General features: G+C 42.5%; 1 protein-coding gene across 6 annotated transcripts in view; it reads right to left on the bottom strand.

Moving 5' to 3' along the window:
* Nucleotides 1–3,208: 3,208 nt before the first annotated feature.
* ora2 (olfactory receptor class A related 2) overlaps nucleotides 3,209–17,617 on the bottom strand; it is a 60,200-nt gene continuing 45,791 nt past the window's right edge. Inside the window, exons 1-4 of one of the 6 annotated variants that reach the window (XM_011620282.2) lie at nucleotides 11,305–11,461; nucleotides 5,028–5,095; nucleotides 4,906–4,954; nucleotides 3,209–4,823 (exon numbers count right to left, since the gene is read on the bottom strand). In XM_011620282.2, coding sequence (XP_011618584.1) covers nucleotides 3,892–4,821 — 930 coding nt within the window. In that variant the 5' untranslated portion in view covers nucleotides 4,822–4,823; nucleotides 4,906–4,954; nucleotides 5,028–5,095; nucleotides 11,305–11,461 and the 3' untranslated portion in view covers nucleotides 3,209–3,891. Of the gene's footprint in view, nucleotides 5,096–11,304; nucleotides 11,462–17,617 lie in introns of those variants that run through there. The other 5 variants (XM_029829646.1, XM_029829645.1, XM_011620280.2 and 2 more) reach the window with 5 other exon arrangements.

Genomic DNA, 17,617 nt, shown 5'->3' with positions numbered 1-17,617 from the left:
GTCAGGTCACAGCTGCTCCACCACCATCACACTCAGCACCGGTGTGCCACAAGGCTGTGTGCTGAGCCCGTTCCTCTACTCTATTCACCCACGACTGCAGACCTGTACATGGATGCAACTCCATCATTAAGTTTGCAGACGACACAACGGTGATCGGTCTCATCAGCAACAACGACGAGACAGCCTACAGAGAGGAGGTAGAGCGCCTGACCACATGGTGCGCTAACAATAACTTGGTCCTCAACACCAGCAAGACCAAGGAGCTCATCGTGGACTTCAGGAAAGCAAGAGGAGGCACACAGGACCCCATCCACATCAACGGGATGGCCGTCGAGCGTGTCTCCAGCTTCAAGTTCCTGGGGACCCACATCTCAGAGGACCTGTCCTGGACCACAAACACCTCCAGCATCATCAAGAAGGCTCACCAGCGCCTCTTCTTCCTGAGGACACTGAGGAAGAACCAGCTATCCTCGGCTGTCCTGGTGAACTTCTATCGCTGTGCGATAGAAAGCATCCTGACCAACTGCGTGTCAGTCTGGTATGGAAGCTGCACTATCGCTGAGCACAAGGCCTTGCAGAGGGTGGTGAAAACTGCCCAACGCATCACAAGGACTACACTCCCTGCCATCGGAGACGTCCAGAGGAAGCGCTGCCTGCATCGAGCACGCAGCATACTCAAGGACTCCTCCCACCCCGCCCACAGACTATTTTCCCTCCTGCCCTCTGGGAGGCGCTACAGAACCCTCAGGACTCGGACCAGTAGACTGAGGAACAGCTTCTTCCCCAGAGCGGTGTCCCTGTTGAACTCCTGCTGACCCTTACACACTCCACACCTCACTACACTACAGCAGTTTACACAACAACTCACTAGCTTAGTAACCAATGTAGCTACTGTTTAAACCTGTCCTGCGCACTCATGCACTTTATCATCTGTATCTGTATACACGTAATTTATAATTTGCACATCTCCTCTATCTTATGTAAATAGCTAAATAGCTCCTGCACTTATAGTCCAAGGCATTTAATGTAAACACCATCTGTAAAATATGTTTATAGCACAACCCGGTAAACAATTGTAAAATAACCGCCATACTGTATTTATTAAGTTATTATCCTCACTTGCTGCTTCTTTTGCACTTCTGGTTAGATGCTAAACTGCATTTTGTTGCTCTGTACCTGTACATGTGCAATAACAATAAAGCTGAATCTAATCTAATCTAATACTACAAATACCAGAATGCTCTGCTGGTGTTTTGGTGTGAAAATCCACAGTCCACATGAGCTGGTGGTGGTAATGCACCAATATGTGGCTTTCCAACCACCAAGAAAGGAAGTAGTCATAGCGACCTTATATGCTAATGCTAATTCTGGCACCGCACTACCCCTCTGAAAAATGATTAAAGGAAAATCCAGAAAATAGGACCTTTCTGAACAGGTAGGAGGCAGAATATCTGTTTAGATGTGTAGACGGACCTGTCTGTCTTGTATGTGGAGCCAATGTTCATCACAAGGATGACAACAACAGATGACACTATAAAACACAAAACCAAGACAAGCACAAACACCTGGAAATGACTCAAAGGCGCCAGAAAGTAGAAGAGATGAAAAGGCATTAGATTTACACTACATTAACTTACAATGGCAAAAGATTACTGTTGAAATTTAAAAGAGAAGTAATGAATGCCAGTGATGTGTTTTTATTTGAATTTCGATTTTGCATATGTGCAATAAATTATTTATTGTATTGTGTTAAGCTTCGCTTGTTCCATGTTCAGTTGTTGAGCAAAACTAGTTTGGGTCCATATCAAAAGGTTCCCGGTTGTAGCTGGAGGAAGATTTTTTTTCAATAAATATCAATGTTGGCCTGTGACTTTGTCCTAGTTTTGAATTTTGGCCCACTGGGTCTTTGAGTTCGACACCTCTGTTTTAGCGATTGCTCAATAAATGTTACCCATGTTTTGGTGTCTAACTGCTGAAAAAACAAGTCTTCCAAGTCTGAGGCTCTGATCCAAAAGAAACCCAGGTGGCCTTGACAGACATTCATTTAGTGTAAATTTTAATAACACATCATTATTTATTTTTCTAAACACTGAGAAGAAGAAAAAATCAGGCTTTTCCAACTGTATGTTGTTAATTCAGTGACCAGACGAGCATTTGTCAGGACCAGTGTTAAGTGTCTCTCCTGTACAGGTTTTTGTCCCTGTCTTCATCACGTCTTGTTTTTTCAACTCTGGTGGGTGTCATCCACATCTTCCTGACAGTCTTCCTCCTGTGTAATTGGGTAACGTCTCTGTCTCGTCTCCCTCCACCTCCTCTTTTTAAGCTGTTTCTTCTCCCCTTCAGTCTTGGATCATCCTGTTAAAGGGGAGTTTTTCCTGCCACTGTTGCTTGTTTGGGGTCAGGCCCTGGGATTCTGGAAAGCGCCTCGAAACAATTTTGATTGTAAAAGACTCTATATAAATAAAGATTGATTTGAGTTGCTGTAAAAGCACTGATGTGCTGAAACCATAGAGCCAGGTTACTCTGCCAGGACTCGGGAAGCTTGAAATATCAGCGAAAAACCTCCCGGCTGTTGGTGCTAGGAGGACATGGCTGAAGAGGAGACACTGTCTTCTGTTGCCTTGAACATGTTCAATGTGGAGTCACCAATGTGGCAGGATGAAGAACGACTCCAGAATCTAAAGTGGTTGTTTTGTCAGTCTTCTTTCAACGCCAAAACCTGAATGAAGGCCTAATAAAATGCTCCGAGATCATAACGGTGTGAAACAGGACCACCTCCCAACCCATAATCCACTTGGGTGAGAGGTATACTCACTTTGATTGTTTTTTGGTCCCCTCTCCTCTCCTCTCCTCTCCCCCTCTCCTCTCCTCTCCTCCCCTCTCCCTCTCTACTCCTCCCCTCCCCTCTCCTCTCCTCTCCTCTCCTCTCCATCAGCAGGAGGGTCCCCCTCCATGAGCCTGGTCCTGCTCAAGGTTTCTTCCTGTTAAAGGGGAGTTTTTCCTTGCCACTGTTGCTTTATGACTGGAAAGCGCTTAGAGACAATTTTGATTGTAAAAGACGCTATATAAATAAAGATTGATTGACTGATAATAATCATCATTCATAAACTCAATTTTACCTTTAAAACCATCGATTGTAAACGATGGTGGATGGTTTATAAAGTAAATATTAAACAATTAGGTCGTATTCAAATATCCGATTTTACTAGATAATTATTGATACATACACAGTTTATTACATACTTATACTTTATACAGTTTCTAATGTGGATAACGTATACTATGGATAATAAACGTAACACCATGCAAAATCAGTCAGTCTTTACAATATTTATGACAGATTTTTGAATCATTACTGTCTCTAGTTCTCTTTTATATAATACAAGCTATAAGTAATAAAAACAGATTATTATCATGAAGATTATTGAAGATGATCATATTTATATTCAGTTAGTAGAATACCCCCAAAATGTATGGGGGATTTATTTAATTAAAATATTCCATGGCTTGGAATGAACAGTTCCTATTCTCTATAATGGTCTCACATTGATAACTATGCATTCACTGGGAAGAAGAGATCAATACTAAATTCTGTTTCATAGAAAGTCTATAGATTTAACAATTTGAATGCTGATGGTAATGGCAAGAACTTTTTATATAAACTCATTACAGCCATAAAAACTGAAACAATATGAACTATTTGGAGGATTTGTGTGTGTGGAAAAGAAAGCTTCAAGCGTGACGACACAAGCAGAAGTAAAGAGGAACTGGATACAAAGACACAACGACCCACATTTAACCCAGACTTTTTCTTTTTTACTTTATTCTGTCTGCTTTTCTCTGAAAATGATCCATCACAGCGACTCCCACAGGACGAGCAGTTGGGGCTTCCTACTGAACATGCTTCTGCTGCTCTGCACACCTCAGAATGCTATTCACCTTCCTGTTAGATATGATGATCACAATGGGGCTCAGGGCTGCATACAATGAGGAAAAAAACACCCGCAGGTCAGAGATCAAAGAAGACCTCATGGCCTCCCTCACAGTGAGCGTATACACCCAAAGCCCGTTATCAACCCCATAAAGGAGCACATATAAGGTCACAAGGGTTACCACAGCTTTGGCAGCCCTCCTTTCTGCCCTTCCACTTCCTCCATCCCTACTGCGGAGACCCTTCACCTGTTGACTGTTCTTATACAAAAAGGCCAGGATGATCAAACTGGCTAGAGTCATGAGGGCCATTGGTACTACATCTCTGCCCACCTGGGCTGCTCCATTTGCATCTCTGGACATTTTAGAAGGAAAATGAACAAAGCAGAACTGCACATTGACACTATGATTTATCAAGTTTGTGTCGTTCTGGGTCCCAAAGGAAAAGAGTACAGCAGCTGAGCTCATGCTTGTGGTAAGGAGCCAGAGGAAGAAAAAGACATAAAATAAATAGCTGGCAAAAACAATGCGAAGCGTGGTCCACTGTGACCCTGGAGGGGCTATGCACAGGCATTGGTAGGCACTTAGAATGAAAGTGAGCCAGATGGACAGGGAGCGGGATGTTCTGTAGACAAAGATCACTGACTTGCAACCTACATCTCCAAAGATGATGGCTAGGTGAAAGGAAGCAAGGAACTCTAGCAGACAGCGAGCAACTACCACCAGAAGGTTTACACATGATAGATGAAGAATGATGACATCAGCCGGGAGCAGCCGGTTCTCCTGATGCAACAAGATGAGATATGCCAGAATGAGACAAATATTTCCCGGAGCTCCCACAACAGTGAGGGACAGGTAGAGTATCCCTCGGACAAATTCCACCGATTGCATTCCTGTAGAAATAGAAAAGAGGTCACGCAAAATAATGCCGCCATAGTCCTTCATTTGAGGAAGGAAAGATATCGAAAATCAAACCTGGTATGAGCCAGTGAGGTCTAGCATGTGCTTCTCCTCCGGTGTGTCTCTGTGGAGGTAATGGCTTGTTTGTCTTTTTATACTTTCATATAGATGTTGATTTTCATGCTCAATTGACTTACTTTTCCCTCTCCCTCCAATTACTTGAGATCATTTCAGATGACTACCTCTGTCCTCACCGGATTTCAAACTGACAGGATACCATGGCAAAAAATAAAGACATTCTTGATTCATTTACAGCATTGGTCGTCCATCAAGACAGCGTGAGGAATTGGATTCATGATCAAGCTTAACCTAATTTCCTTTCAAATAAGATGACATCTGTCAAGTCTATTGTTTTAACAGTTGGAGATAGTTGAATTCCTCAAAAATGACCATGAAACTACTCAGATATGGCAGTTAGACTTTATACGACTTCATAATGTAATTACAGTACTTTTACAGTGGCAATATCCATACATTCTTCATTAGTCAACATTTAATAGTAGATCTTCTCCAAGTGTATTCAAAATACAGGACATCTGGAAAATGACACTAAAGTTCTTTATTGTTATTCATTTCCTGCTCCATTTCAGGTGGTTACTGCTCAAATACTGTTATTTTTGGCTTCTTCATTTGTTTCATTCTTGGTTGATTTTATCTTTGTTTTTTACTGATCCACTGAACAGAACTGTTCATTTCATATGTCTGAAGTAGACATTAACATAACTGCTGTCTGGCTTATCAACATGACATCCTTGTAATTTTGATATGACTTTTATTTTAATACCTGCTTTACTATAAGTTCATTTCACTTTTTTATTAGCTGCAATTTTCTCTTCAACGTAATGTCTGCTACAATTCAGATTAATACATTATTTAGCTCTGACCTCAAGAGTAAAAAAAATATTGGCATAAGCAAAGAATGACTATTAAAATATTTGCTGTTTTTTTTCCTGCCTCATCAATGGATGAAAAGTACTTTTTTACTGATAGACATCATTTTTTTTTTCAAGGAAAAAAATTGAGAAGATGGTTGGCTGACTAGATGGATAATTTGGGTTGTAATCATTAAAATTCTAGTTAGATTTTAGTTGGGGAAAAATCTAAAGATGCAAAGCATTGTTAATGATGCAATAATTAGATGGACGTGCTCGAACTTGCTCCTTTGAGTGTGTAAACAACCCCCCCCCCCACACACGATTCTAATGATGCTTTATTCCACAGCCCATACAGTCCCAAGGGAAAAGCATGTATTCAGAACACATTGTTACTTTGAAATTTGCAAGGTAAAACAGACGTGACATTGGAACAAAAATATATTTTCAAAAGCAAATCTTAAAAGTGAATCAGAAGAGTGTTGCATATGTGTTTTGAATCCATACACATTAATGAAGACTGATCCAAGAGTAATTAGTGCAAACCTAAATCATTATGGAGCTAATTGTATCACCTCTCTGTAAAACGTATCATGCTCACTGGGGACATTTAAGGAAAGGGAACTTGAACATCTGAAGAGTGTGCATATAGTTCATCTGAGCTATCACAAGGTGGCTTTTCAATCAATAGCCACAATCACAATTTGATGTCTAGGGTGGGTTCAACTTTATTAAACTCGCAAAAAATCATTTTAATTGTTGTTGGGACCTGGACCACCTGCACCTGTGGGCCATCCAGGCGCCATCTCTCATATGCACCAGATGTGTCTTATCACCGGTGTCTGGTGGATGTCCTAATTTTTTCCTGTATGAGCAGCTGCTAATGAGGATGTGCTCCGGCTCCTGATAGTTCTTATGAGGAGTATCACCATGAGGCCTTCCTCCTACTTCCATTTTTGATCCTAACTGAACTCTATGCCACTGGGTTTGATATACTGTGTTAGGAGGGCATCAGAGAAGAATGTGCTTACTTGATGGTATAAGAGGGGCTATTGAAGTAAGCACTTCTGAGATCTTCACCATTTGGACAACAAAACCTCCCTCGGGCCAGCTGCAGCGTCCGATAGATGCCTGACTGTTTCTCCAATAAACATCTCTTATAACCAAGTCGGAGTCTACGAAGATCGCTTCCTCATCAGCACCTCTCGACTACCACCAGAAGAAATTTACCACAAGATATAGAAAAGCACCAGAACCCCAAATGTCCCACCGTCCTTCAGGTGTGAAAAGCTGATCTAGCTGTTGTCGCTGGTGGAGTGCGGCATGTGACTTTGAGGTCAGGTCGCATAAAGTCTCTGCTCTCTCTCTTACCCCACCCTCTCCTACCTCCACTTTTCTCCATCACTCGCCAGAAGCCTCAGCTGCTAACCTTAACCCAACCTAACAGAAGCAGCAATGATGCCCTTCAGAGCAGCAATATGATAGCCTGCAGGGGAATTATCAAGATACTGCAAAACAAGCTCAATTAGCCACAAAACACAAGGTTTGCAGGCTAAAATCAGCAATGGGAGCAGTCCGGCTAACTAGCACCAAGCTGCTAACAAACTACCTCAAAAGAGCAAAACTGCAATTCCAACTTTTCCCAGCTTGACTCCTTTACCAGGATGACCAGCTAAGAGCAAAACTTGGGAGCAAGCGTCTGTCCTCCAGGACTGGAAACAACTAGGTCTGGTCTAGCTAAGTTAAGCAAAGCAGTCAGTCAATAAGCTCCAAGGTTATCAGCTGCTACACACTTACAGATGTGGGATCTGTGCCCATCAAAGATCCCATCAAATACCACAAGTTCAGTGAGATGTTCATCTGTTGCTGTACATGGACCCTGGAAATGTTTTCCTGGTTCTATTGCAATAGATGCTAATTTAAGTTCTATAGCCTTGGATAAATCTTGTGTTTTTTGTTTCTGAAGCATCCTGCATTTATAATACATAACTTAAGACCTTGAAGAGTATTTGAAGTGTGTTTTCTATTTTTGGGCAACTTGAAGTTACCAGAAACACCCTGAAATATTCAATTTATCGTGTCAAAACTACTCTTGTGCTGATGCTGTTTGAGTTCATACACAGCTGACAGTTAAATGCAGCTGTATGAATGCAATTATTTGAATGCTTTGATTTGCATGTGACCTGTTTAAATGACTCTAAAGACCATTCCACGTACTGAAGACAAGGGCAACAACAAAAATAACTGCATGGCTCGGAGTGTCTGTGGCCAAAATGATCATTAGCTTACCTGTAGTGTTTTAGAAAATGGACTCTTTTGATGCAGTTGTCCCAAACTCTACAAAACCACATTTAAATACTGTATGTTGTAAAAAGAAAGTGAGATTAGTGTAAATATACTGTATTTAGATCTCACACATTACAGAGTGAGGGGGAGAAGCCATGTTCGGAAGAGATAGGAGGGCTAATCGCTACAACTAGCAGTGGAATCAACTAAAATGCTAATTCTAAATAGCAGAAAGTGCTTGCACGGGTTAATTACTGACTTCAGATAAAATTAGCTGTGGGACAACAGTTATGCCAAAATTGGAGAAGTTTTTTTGGAATTACAGGTAGAGGTTGGCAATGCGGCTCTTCAGCCTCCGTGTAGTAGCTCCATTCCCCCAAAAAACATGAAAATAAAGGTTATTTCTTAATTTATATTTATATTTTATTATTGTTTGTTTTATTGTATAGTTATCTTGTAGTTTGAGTTGATACCATCCATTTTTTAAATGTCAATAGCCCTCACCTTTACCAGCTGGGGGCTTTTGGAGTGTGCAAAACCTGCCCTAACCTAATAAATAATAAACCAGTGTGGACGGATTCAGTTGCCTTCATATACGCTGGCTTACCTGTGTACTTGATATGTGGCGAGAAATTAACGAACAGAAAATGGAACAATGAACAACAATTTTAAAGCAAGCACTTAGAATTCGCTGAAAAATACCCAAAATACTCAAGATGAGCCAGAGAGCAATTTCAGAACTACAAAGAAAAGCTGAAGAGAGAAAACTATCTTTCAGGAGTGGATCAGCTCTCCACAGTCGATTACAGCTGCTAGTTTTGTGGCAGCTCAGGAGATCGGACCGAGGAGGAAGACGTTCAAAGATGGAGAATACCGTATTTTCATGACTATAAGGCGCACCTAAAACACGGTGCGCCTTATAATATGGAGCGCCTTGTGTGTGGACTGAGTTCCAAAAGCTGCTGTGCGCCTTTGGTGGGTGCGATTAGCGGCACACCTCCGCGTAAGGATCCCCTAAAATGGCGCTGGTCAAGCGAGACGCGTATGAATGAGGCTTAATTTAAACTGCAGGCCATCGAATATGCGGCTGAAAATGGCAATCGAGCAATCTTAGTGTTTTCGCTTTATGAGGAGGCGGCATCTCTCCATACGCGCGAGGACAACTGTTGCACAGCGGCTGCCCGCGGATTACCACTAGAGGGTGGCCATCTTCCCTAACCCTAACCAGGAAAGGGTGGCCATCTTCCCTAACCCTAACCAGGAGAGGGTGGCCATCTTCCCTAGCCCTAACCCTAACCAGGAGAGGGTGGCCATCTTCCCTAACCCTAACCAGGAGAGGGTGGCCATCTTCCCTAACCCTAACCAGGAGAGGGTGGCCATCTTCCCTAACCCTAACCCTAACCATGAGAGGGCAGCCATCTTCCCTAACCCTAACCAGGAGAGGGTGGCCATCTTCCCTAACCCTAACCAGGAGAGGGTGGCCATCTTCCCTAACCCTAACCAGGAGAGGGCGGCCATCTTCCCTAACCCTAACCAGGAGAGGGTGGCCATCTTCCCTAACCCTAACCAGGAGAGGGTGGCCATCTTCCCTAACCCTAACCCTAACCAGGAGAGGGTGGCCATCTTCCTAACCCTAACCAGGAGAGGGCGGCCATCTTCCCTAACCCTAACCAGGAGAGGACGGCCATCTTCCTAACCCTAACCCTAACCAGGAGAGGGCGGCCATCTTCCCTAACCCTAACCAGGAGAGGGCGGCCATCTTCCCTAACCCTAACCAGGAGAGGGTGGCCATCTTCCCTAACCCTAACCCTAACCAGGAGAGGGTGGCCATCTTCCTAACCCTAACCAGGAGAGGGCGGCCATCTTCCCTAAACCTAACCAGGAGAGGGCGGCCATCTTCCCTAACCCTAACCAGGAGAGGGCGGCCATCTTCCGCACCTACTGCCGCAACAAGATAACCCTAACCCTAACCCTAACCCAGCCACATCATCATCATGGATGAGATCCCTCTGACTTTTAACATCCCTTTGACCCACAAAGTGGAGAAAAAGGGACTGGCACGGTGGCGATACGCACAACGGGGCACGAGAAGTCGTCGTTCACCGCGGTTCTCGGCTGCCACGGAAACGGACAGAGCGCTGGATGACGGAAGGCGAACACTCCTTCACAAAGACTATGAGGCAGCGGCGGGCGAGTTATGCCACCATATGCGGGTGGATTGTAGACGCCTGGGCTATGATACCGTCTTCATGTATTGGAAGAGCTTTCACAAAATCAACGCTAAACCAGAACCGGTCGGTGAGTCCGATTCAGATGATTAAGAAGAGGAATTCGGGATGTTGGACATTGAAATAGTGCAGCTGTTTAATTCAGATACAGAAGATGAAAACTTTGATGGTCTTGTGGCGGAAGAATGAATATTTTGTTCAATAAATGTGTCGAAACTCACTGTTTTACTTCCGTTGTCATTTTTTACTGTATGTTTCAGCATGCACCTGATAATACGGTGCCTTGTGTATGTTTTAAATACAGAAATAGCACCCATAACCGAGACTGCGCCTTTTAATACAGTGTGCCTTATGGTCGTGAAAATACGGTATGGAAAATCATTTTAAAAAATACCTGAAGATTTATTCTCTGACTTTAAAAACAAATGAGAAATTGTTCAGAAAATTTTATGTTTCTTTTTAAAGCTGGTAAGGTGCAAATAACCATTTTGTTTAGATTAAAAAGGACTATTTTTTCTTTTCATTTTACACAAATATAGCAAGGACTCAAATAGGCCTGCACATAATTCAGGTTCTCAGAGTAGGACTACAAATGCACACTGCACTTCTGTGTGTTGTGTTCAGTGGCTGGAAGAGCTAAAATAATTTTTTTAAAAAGATTAAAACTTTAAAATTTCATAAGCTTTGTTATTTTCTGCAGCTCCAAACTATTTTTCTTGGCAGAAGAGGGGGCAAAATGGCTATTTTGATATTAAAGATTGCTGGGAAAACAGGAAATAAGTCAATACGCTCATTTCACAGATTGGAGACTCGGCCCACAGAACCATTATTTTAAACAACAAGAATGGGTATTTGATTCACAAAAGCAAGAAGTATTCAGAACTGCAACACAAGGAAACAGTTTTTAAAGAAAACCAACTGTATATTTAAAGTGCTGCAAACGTGATAAAAGATATGTGGGAGAAACAAGACTGCCGATACATGTACGGTTTACTTGCCATAATATCATGAAATGAGAAAACACTGACCGGCATGTTGTCCAGCACGTCATCTCCCCTGGCTGGGATGCATTGCAAGCCTTGGTCTTAGAGTACAGTCCACACTGGTCCACAGCTTAGAGAAGGAGAGTATTGAATTGCTTTTTAACCGACTATTCCAAAGACAATTGGAGGGTTATACTTATTAGTGATGAGACGATGATACCTCAAGGAGTGTATTGACACACTACACAAACTGTGTCGGCACTGTATTGATACTGTGTTGGTCACCCACTAGTGACCCCTGCAGTAGTTATAAAATGATTACAGGTAAAGGAATTCCTTGTTAGAGGTAAGATCTTAAGACCGAGCCCGAGTCCGAGCCCGACCCAACCCGAAATTCGGGTCGGGCTTAAAATGCGTAAAATGTCAATCATTACGTTCGGGTCGGGTCGGGCCGGGCTTCTCTCTCGCTGACTTTTTTTTAATAAATATTTGTTTATAAAAATATACACTAAAACGATGTGTGGATACTAAACTAAGGAATACTTATTATAAATAAATAATTTGGATAAAACAGAGAAGGCGCTGTAAGGTAATTGCTATATAACTACTACTAAACAGGAAGTGTAGAGCCAGAGCACGCTTTGGGAAACGTGCGCAAAGCCGCTTTGCATACGTTTTGCCAAAACGTTAGTATGTCGTGAATGTAATCTTCCCTCCGCATCCGCAAGTTTACATCTATTTTGACCATCCCAGATATGGAGCAGCAAGAGGTCAAGGATAAACTTAAGACAGGAGAACTGAAAAGGCAAACACGCACCGCTGGTAAGAGTGAAGTGTGGAAAAGCTTCAAATTGATCGTAAAAAATGATACAGAAGCTTCTGTTGGCTTCGCTGAATGTGGTCAATGTGGTGCTTTGCTTTCATATGAGAGCAAAAAGACTGGCACCTCGACGCTGAGCAGGCACTTAAACAACTGTACTCGCAAAATTGATGATCATCAAACATCTATATTATCATTTATCCCAAAGACCGCCCCTCTTCGCGCTAAGCAGGCCATTACAGACAAGTGCGTGGACTTTTGCTGTCAGGACCTTAGACCATTTTCAGTAGTCAGTGGCGAAGGTTTTAAAAGTCTGGCCCAAGAATTGATCAATATTGGGTCAACTTTTGGGCGCGTACCTGTCGACTCGGTCCTCCCCCATTACACCACAGTGTCAAAAGCATGCGCCGAGAAGGCTGAGGTAAAAAGGAACTTTTTAATTGAGCGGGTAAAGAAAGCTCTAGCAGGTGGCTGTGACGTTGCCATGAGTACCGATATGTGGACGGACGATTACAGAAGGATGAGTTATATTGCAATAACTTGTCACTTTACTGAAACGGACTTCAGGTTGGTTGGAAAAACCCTCACCACTGCTGTATTTCCAGTAGAAGACGCCAAAACGGGGAAGAACATAAGAAGAGAACTGGTCCGGCTTCTGGTGAATAGATTTGGTTTGGAACCTTCATCTTTATCCAGAATAGTGTGGGTTACAGATCAGGGCAGTAACATCGTGAAAGCTTTGGAGCCTTACAAGCGCCTCTCGTGCCTTGACCACGTGATCAACACTGTACTTCGGCATGGCCTGGACAAGGACGCACTGTCTGCAGACGCGCCGGACATTGGAGAAACAATTACTGCAGCCAAGAGTGTTGTCCGTTTCATCAAGCAATCTGGTTTGGCAGCACAACTATCAAAAACAGTGCTTCAGATGGGTGAAACAAGATTCAGCACTTGACGCTCAAGTCTGTGCGAGAGATATATAATGAGTTGTACGAGAAGCTACAGTCACGCGCAGAAGAGGTTCGCATGGATAACATTGCGCCGGATCTGTTAGATTTTTTGATCTCCTTTCTAGAGCCTTTCTATGCAGCACAACGAGAACTGGAAGGAGATAAATATACCACACTGAATCTAGTTTGCCTCTGGAATGAGAAGTTAAAAAAGCACTGTCAACCCATTTCTACGGATAACCCTCAGCAGGCGTTTTTGCGCCAAAGGCATTCTGAACTTTTAAAACAAAAAGTCAAAATACATATGTTGCACAAAGTTGCACTGTTCCTGTGGCCTAACTTCAACAAACTCAAAATGATGACACCGACAGAGGTGTCAGAGGTGCATGCACATGTCCGCACACTCCTGGAAGAAGAAGATGAAGGAGGAGAAGCCACCGCTACAACTTTGGAAAACGAGGAGGACGAGGCGCACACCAGCACCCTTTCTCCACCTGCAGCAAAACGAAAAAGGACTTCTTTTTTCGGTGAATGGGAAAACGAGGATGATGACGATGATGTTCCTGTTCAAGATGAGGTTAACCTGTACATTAGTCAAAAGCATGCCATGGCTGATGACCGAGATTTGCTTGGCTGGTGGAGAATAAACTCCAGTATATACCCTAAACTTGCCAAGTTAGCAAGATCCGTGTTGTGCATACCCGCAAGCAGCAGCAGCAGTGAGCGTGTTTTTAGTGCAGCTGGCCGCACGATAGATCAGCGGAGAACTTCACTGAAACCTGGTACAGTGGACGCAATCTTGTTCTTACATGACGACCACAAAATATAAACAACGTAAGTAATATACTGTTGTTCAAATCATCATTTTAATTATTGTCTGAGGCTTTAATTATTTCCCTTATTTCACAGGAATAAAGACCAGGACACAAGACCGCAATTTGCAGACTATAGTCAAGGCCAGGCAGCAGCTCAAACGCTTTAATTGTATTTATGTTTTGCACATTTTGGAACGTTTATTTGTTTGTTCATGTTTGAAATTTTTTGTATTTTTATTTAAACATGATAGTGTTTTCGTGTTTTTCTCCTTGTTTGACTTATTCGTGATTATTAGTAGGCTTATTTTTACGCATTTACGCACTTTGTTTGGCTCTTTATTTTTTTAATAATAATCTAAACAAATTATTTTTGTTCTTATTTATTCAAATTAGTAATGTTGTATTTTATTTAGCTTGCTTATTTATATATTATGTTAAATTACTCTTTACAGCAGGTCTGTTCTTATGTTAGTGGGATTTTCTTTATTCTAAAAGCGTGTTCCTGAAAATGTTCCTATTTATTTTGTTTCAATGCTTCTTAAAGCAGGTTGTTTTTTGTGTGTTCCAATGCAAATCATTAAAATAAAGAATGTTATTCTTTATTAATTTATCTAGTATATTTATGTGGATTTATTGTATTTCTGTATTCTTGCTCTTCGATCATTTCATTAGCTTTTCCATTTTCAGACCAAATTAAAGATAGAGAAAATTAAAGCTTTTATTTTAAATTTCGTTGAAACAAAACTATAGAAATAACAATTTCATATATCCTTTACCATTTATTTGATTTGCGTTATTCTATTTAAAGCCTAGTGGGCTGCAGTATTTCTCCGCGTAATTAAGCGAGTGCGCATCAAGATTTCTCTTTCACTCTCTTTGTCTGGCCTCTTATTCTGTGTTCCATTCATTTATCATGATCATAAAAATATGTAGATTATTTTAACCTTAAAAGATCTTGCGTTTTTTCTGCCCAAAATACTATGGGATAAATTTAAATTTCGGGTTTGCTTCGGGCTCGGGCCTGCAAATCAAGTAAATTGGTCGGGCTTGGGCTGGGTCGGGCTTTAATGCCCGCGGGCCTGGGTCGGGTCGGGCTGGATTTTTTAGGCCCGATCTTACCTCTATTCCTTGTTTGTGTAAATGCTAAACTGAGTTGGTATGTAAAATATAGCAAATTTGAGTTACAATTTTTTACTTATGTACACACATTTTTTGTTAACTGTTAAATCATGAAATAATACAAAAAAGTGATTCGTTTATGAATATTTATTGTGGAACAAAAGTTTTTGGAGTGTCTTTGCTCCAAGGCGATTTCTCCTCTTAGACACCAGCTCCCCAGCCTTAGAAAATACTCTTTCACCCGGTGCAGATGACGGTGGTGGGCAGAGAGTTTTAAGTGCAAGTTGATGCAGATGTGGATATGTTTTCTGGTTCTCTCGAGTATCTGCCAATTCTTCATTGCCATGCCGAGCTCTATAATGCCTCAGCATTGATGAAGTGCTCTTATTGATGTAAGAGAGCTCTGTGGAGCAGAGCCGACACTTCACCTACAATAACAAAAAGTGACGAACAATTCAAACCTCTTACTAGAACAGAGTAAAGACTAAGGTGGCGCATTGCATTCACTTGTTAAAAAAACAGACACCCTATCTCATGATTTCGAGATCAGGATCTCGTTATTACGAGATAAAATGAATAAAGCAACTGTAAGGCTTTTTAACCGACTATCATATGTATCACAGGTCATTCACTTGATAAAGTGAGTGCCATGTGCCACCGTTAAAAATTGTATATAACAGTAAACTGCTCAAAGCAGAAAAGATTTCCCTTGTTTGGAGTCACAAGATCAAAATTATTCCACACTGGGGAAAACGATCCATAATTGCGCAACCGCAAAACTCCATCCAACAAACCCGCGACACGTTGATACAGTTTGTTTCCTTAAACACACTTTGGCGCGGCTCATCCAAACGATACAATTCCTGTAACGGTCACATGATTCTTTCTTAAAGCGATACACGCGCCGATACGGGGTTTCACTCTTGAGCTCTCGGCACAGTGCTGACGCACCAGTGTCGCTCATCCCATCACCAATACATATTTCTGATTCTCTGATGTTTCATATCCTGGCCCTAACCCTAAGCCCTAACCCCAAATCTACCCATTTCAGGAACCCCCCCACCCACCTAAAATCAGGTTTGAAATAGATTTCCTTTCTGATAAAATTGTCAACTCATTAAAAACACTTTTAACCCTCCACCTTGTTTTATTGACAGCTTAATAAAAAGCCCCTAACCCTTTTATTGGGTCATTGATGTCTGGCTGGGGGAGCCCGCTCTCCTTCCTCTCCTTGTCTGCACCTGGTCTTGAACTTTGATCTCCACTGGGAAGGGACCCTGACCTCCACATTCTGCCATCGTTCCGATCAGTGCAAAGAAAGTTTTAAACCAAACCCTGGACCCCAACCTTGCAATTTGTACTTCTGAATTTAAATGGTACTATGGACGGACTACTCGCATCTCCCCAATCCCTCTGGTAGCCCTACAGAGAAAAAGCACAGGGCACAAAAGAGCCTTCACCCTACTGCCAAAACTAAAGTGTCCTTACACCGCAAGCATTTTATTTTCATGCACCTTTTGAAGTCTAAATTGCCTATACATGTCTTTTTTCCATTTTGGAAATGAGACAGGACCATCTGCCAGGTGCACTTTCACTTCAAAAGCCATGGGTGTCAAGCAAGCCTCTACAAACGGGACACAAAGCAACAAGGCAGAGCGGCCCTGCCCTTGTATGTGCTTTGAAAAGTGACAACACTGCCGAGAGGCTCTTACTGTTGATTGTCCACAAGCTATAGAGAAGGCGCACCACTCCCAGCTAGACTGCAATATTGGGCCGGAATACTGGAGTGAATGGAGCAAGCTCCTGTTTCAGCTCCTGTCTGTAGAAATGCATTTAATATACAGCCCCCTGATAGAGGACATATCAGATATTAAACAGATTTTTTCTTTCAAGTAGTTTATTGGCACTCATATTTACAAACTTTAACCAAGAGGTCCATATATACACCAATAAAATAGGTGAAGTCTACAAAAATAAACCATACACATACATATTTAAAATAATTTCTCCAAAACAGTCTACGTAAAATAGTAATTTCCATTGGTAAAAGATATTTCATTTAGTGTTTGTCCTTTTAGTAACTCTAAAAAAGTCCATAAAAGGGAGTGCATCAATTCAAACAGGTCCATCTTTGTGCAGGAGCACAGTGAGTCCCTACCAAGTCAGTCACGCTGCTCCTCCAAACATTTGGCCTCTCGGGATGCTGTTGGCGGTCTGGAGATCCTCGCCCTGCTGCTCCTTCCCACCTTCCTCACCCGGAGAGCAAGGCCGCTGCTGCCTTGACCTTTTGCCGTGTGGCTCCGGCTCCTTCGTCCGAATGGGCACAGAGGCGATTCTTCTGTGTGGCGGTGTCCTAGGCCTGCCGCCCGCAGCTTTGGCCACTTGAACCGTTGCTGCAGCCATCCGGATCACCGCCACGGGGGGGGGATCTGCATGTGCTTTCTTACCAGCAAGTTTCTGGAGGTCCATGTGGCGTCTTTGATGGCGGCTAGGGTGAGCCACTGCTTGGCAAAGTCCTTAGGTGGTATTACAGTTGGGCTCACCCCATACAGCACCAGTTGTGCTGTGAGGACCTCCCTTGCTGGCAAGTACGGGAATTGCAAGGAGCCGGCCATTGCCCACTGGTCTTCAGCAGCACTGCACTCCCAGAGGAG

The sequence above is a fragment of the Takifugu rubripes genome, chromosome 21 (genome assembly GCF_901000725.2).
Source record: "Takifugu rubripes chromosome 21, fTakRub1.2, whole genome shotgun sequence".
In the NCBI taxonomy this organism is placed as follows: Eukaryota; Metazoa; Chordata; class Actinopteri; order Tetraodontiformes; family Tetraodontidae; genus Takifugu; species Takifugu rubripes.
Note: the sequence above shows the minus strand (reverse complement) of the source record. Positions and strands in the feature narration are given on the sequence as shown.